Source organism: Artemia franciscana, unplaced genomic scaffold (assembly GCF_032884065.1).
Source record: "Artemia franciscana unplaced genomic scaffold, ASM3288406v1 Scaffold_3681, whole genome shotgun sequence".
NCBI classification, from domain to species: Eukaryota; Metazoa; Arthropoda; class Branchiopoda; order Anostraca; family Artemiidae; genus Artemia; species Artemia franciscana.
Window position 1 is genome coordinate 1 of NW_027064273.1, and position 1,573 is coordinate 1,573.

Sequence of the window (1,573 nt, forward strand, 5' to 3'; positions counted from 1 at the left end):
TGCTTTTACAATTCTAGAACTATTTGAAAATTTAAAACATATGAGGTAATTTCTGTTGTTTAGGGTGCAGTGATTTAGCTATGTGTACAAGGAGTGTGAGCGATAAAAGTAATATGCCAGTATGTCTTTCCCTACTCACAGCAATTTATTCAAACAAGGCTTTGGTTTCACTTACTTTTATGGTAATATTGTCACCAAATAAGTGGATACTGTATATGGAGTGCTATCAGCCTTTTTGCTGCAAGGATCATTTTAGAAATAAATAAAACACGCATTGTTCATAAATTTTAATTGTTCCAAATTGAAAGCGGATTATGATCTTTATTAGTTGGATAAAATTATCTGAGATTTTATTTGTTTTTTTTGCTACTAATATAGTATTTTTATTAGCTTTTTTATCAGCACAAAGTTGAAGATTTGTTAAAATCTTAATTTTTAAGAATTTATAAATACCAAACAAAGAAAGGAATAAGGAATTTGTACTATAATAGGAATGATGCCTCAAATTGGATTTTATAAATATGTAACCAAGGTAAGAGCAATTAAAATTAAATTTTAGTAGCCGTGTAAAGGTTTGAACTGTTAAAAGCTGAGTTTCATACCATATAAAATAATGGCTAAAAAGCATAAGAATTGGTGATTTATTTTTGTGAATTTTATATTATTTTAGTTTTTCCAGCTACAACGCTCTATGATAATGGTATCAACAAAGAAGGTTGTGAATTATCCAGCATGCCAGGTCTTAAAAGAAGAAATGAAGAAATGTCTAAGTGTCTAAATGACGAAACGAATTTGAATTATCAATATCAGGGGCCAAACAGCACTTATGTATTTACTGAAAATAATGTTTTGAATATAATGTTAGAAAATAATGTTAAGAAAAAACGTTTTGAATGTGATAGATGTGACAAAAAATTCAGCAGAAGATCTAACTTATCCAGTTACCAAAGAACTCATACTGGAGAAAAACCTTTTGAATGTGATATATGTGAGCAAAAATTCAGCGAAAAGCAGAGTCTATCCTTTCACCATAGAACTCATTCTGGAGAAAAACCTTTTGAATGTGATATATGTGAGCAAAAATTCAGCCAAAAGCAGCATCTATCAAGTCACCAAAGGACTCACACTGGAGAAAAACCTTTTGAATGTGATATATGTGAGCAAAAATTCAGCCAAAAGCAGCATCTATCCAGTCACCAAAGGACTCACACTGGAGAAAAACCTTTCAAATGTGATTGATGTGATAAAAAATTCAGCAGAAGATCTAACCTATCTAATCATCAAAGGACTCACACTGGAGAAAAACCTTTTGAATGCGATACATGTGGGAAAAAATTCAGCGAAAAGCAGAGTCTATCCAGTCACCAAAGAACTCATACTGGAGAAAAACCTTTCGAATGTGAAATATGTAAAAGATGGTTTTCTCATAGTTCCGCTTTGTCTCGTCATCAGAGAACTCATACTGGAGAAAAACCTTTTGAATGTGATATATGTGAGCAAAAATTCAGCCAAAAGCAGCATCTATCCAGTCACCAAAGGACTTACACTGGAGAAAAACCTTTTGAATGTGATA

General features: G+C 31.8%; 1 protein-coding gene across 1 annotated transcript; it reads left to right on the forward strand.

Annotated features, from left to right (window-relative positions):
- Nucleotides 1-670: 670 nt before the first annotated feature.
- On the forward strand, nt 671-1,239 carry LOC136043207 (zinc finger protein 182-like; the record flags this gene model as incomplete). The annotated part of the gene is made up of 1 exon (XM_065728138.1): nt 671-1,239. A coding segment is annotated over one exon (569 nt), but the record flags the coding sequence as incomplete, so codon positions are not given.
- Nucleotides 1,240-1,573: the final 334 nt, after the last annotated feature.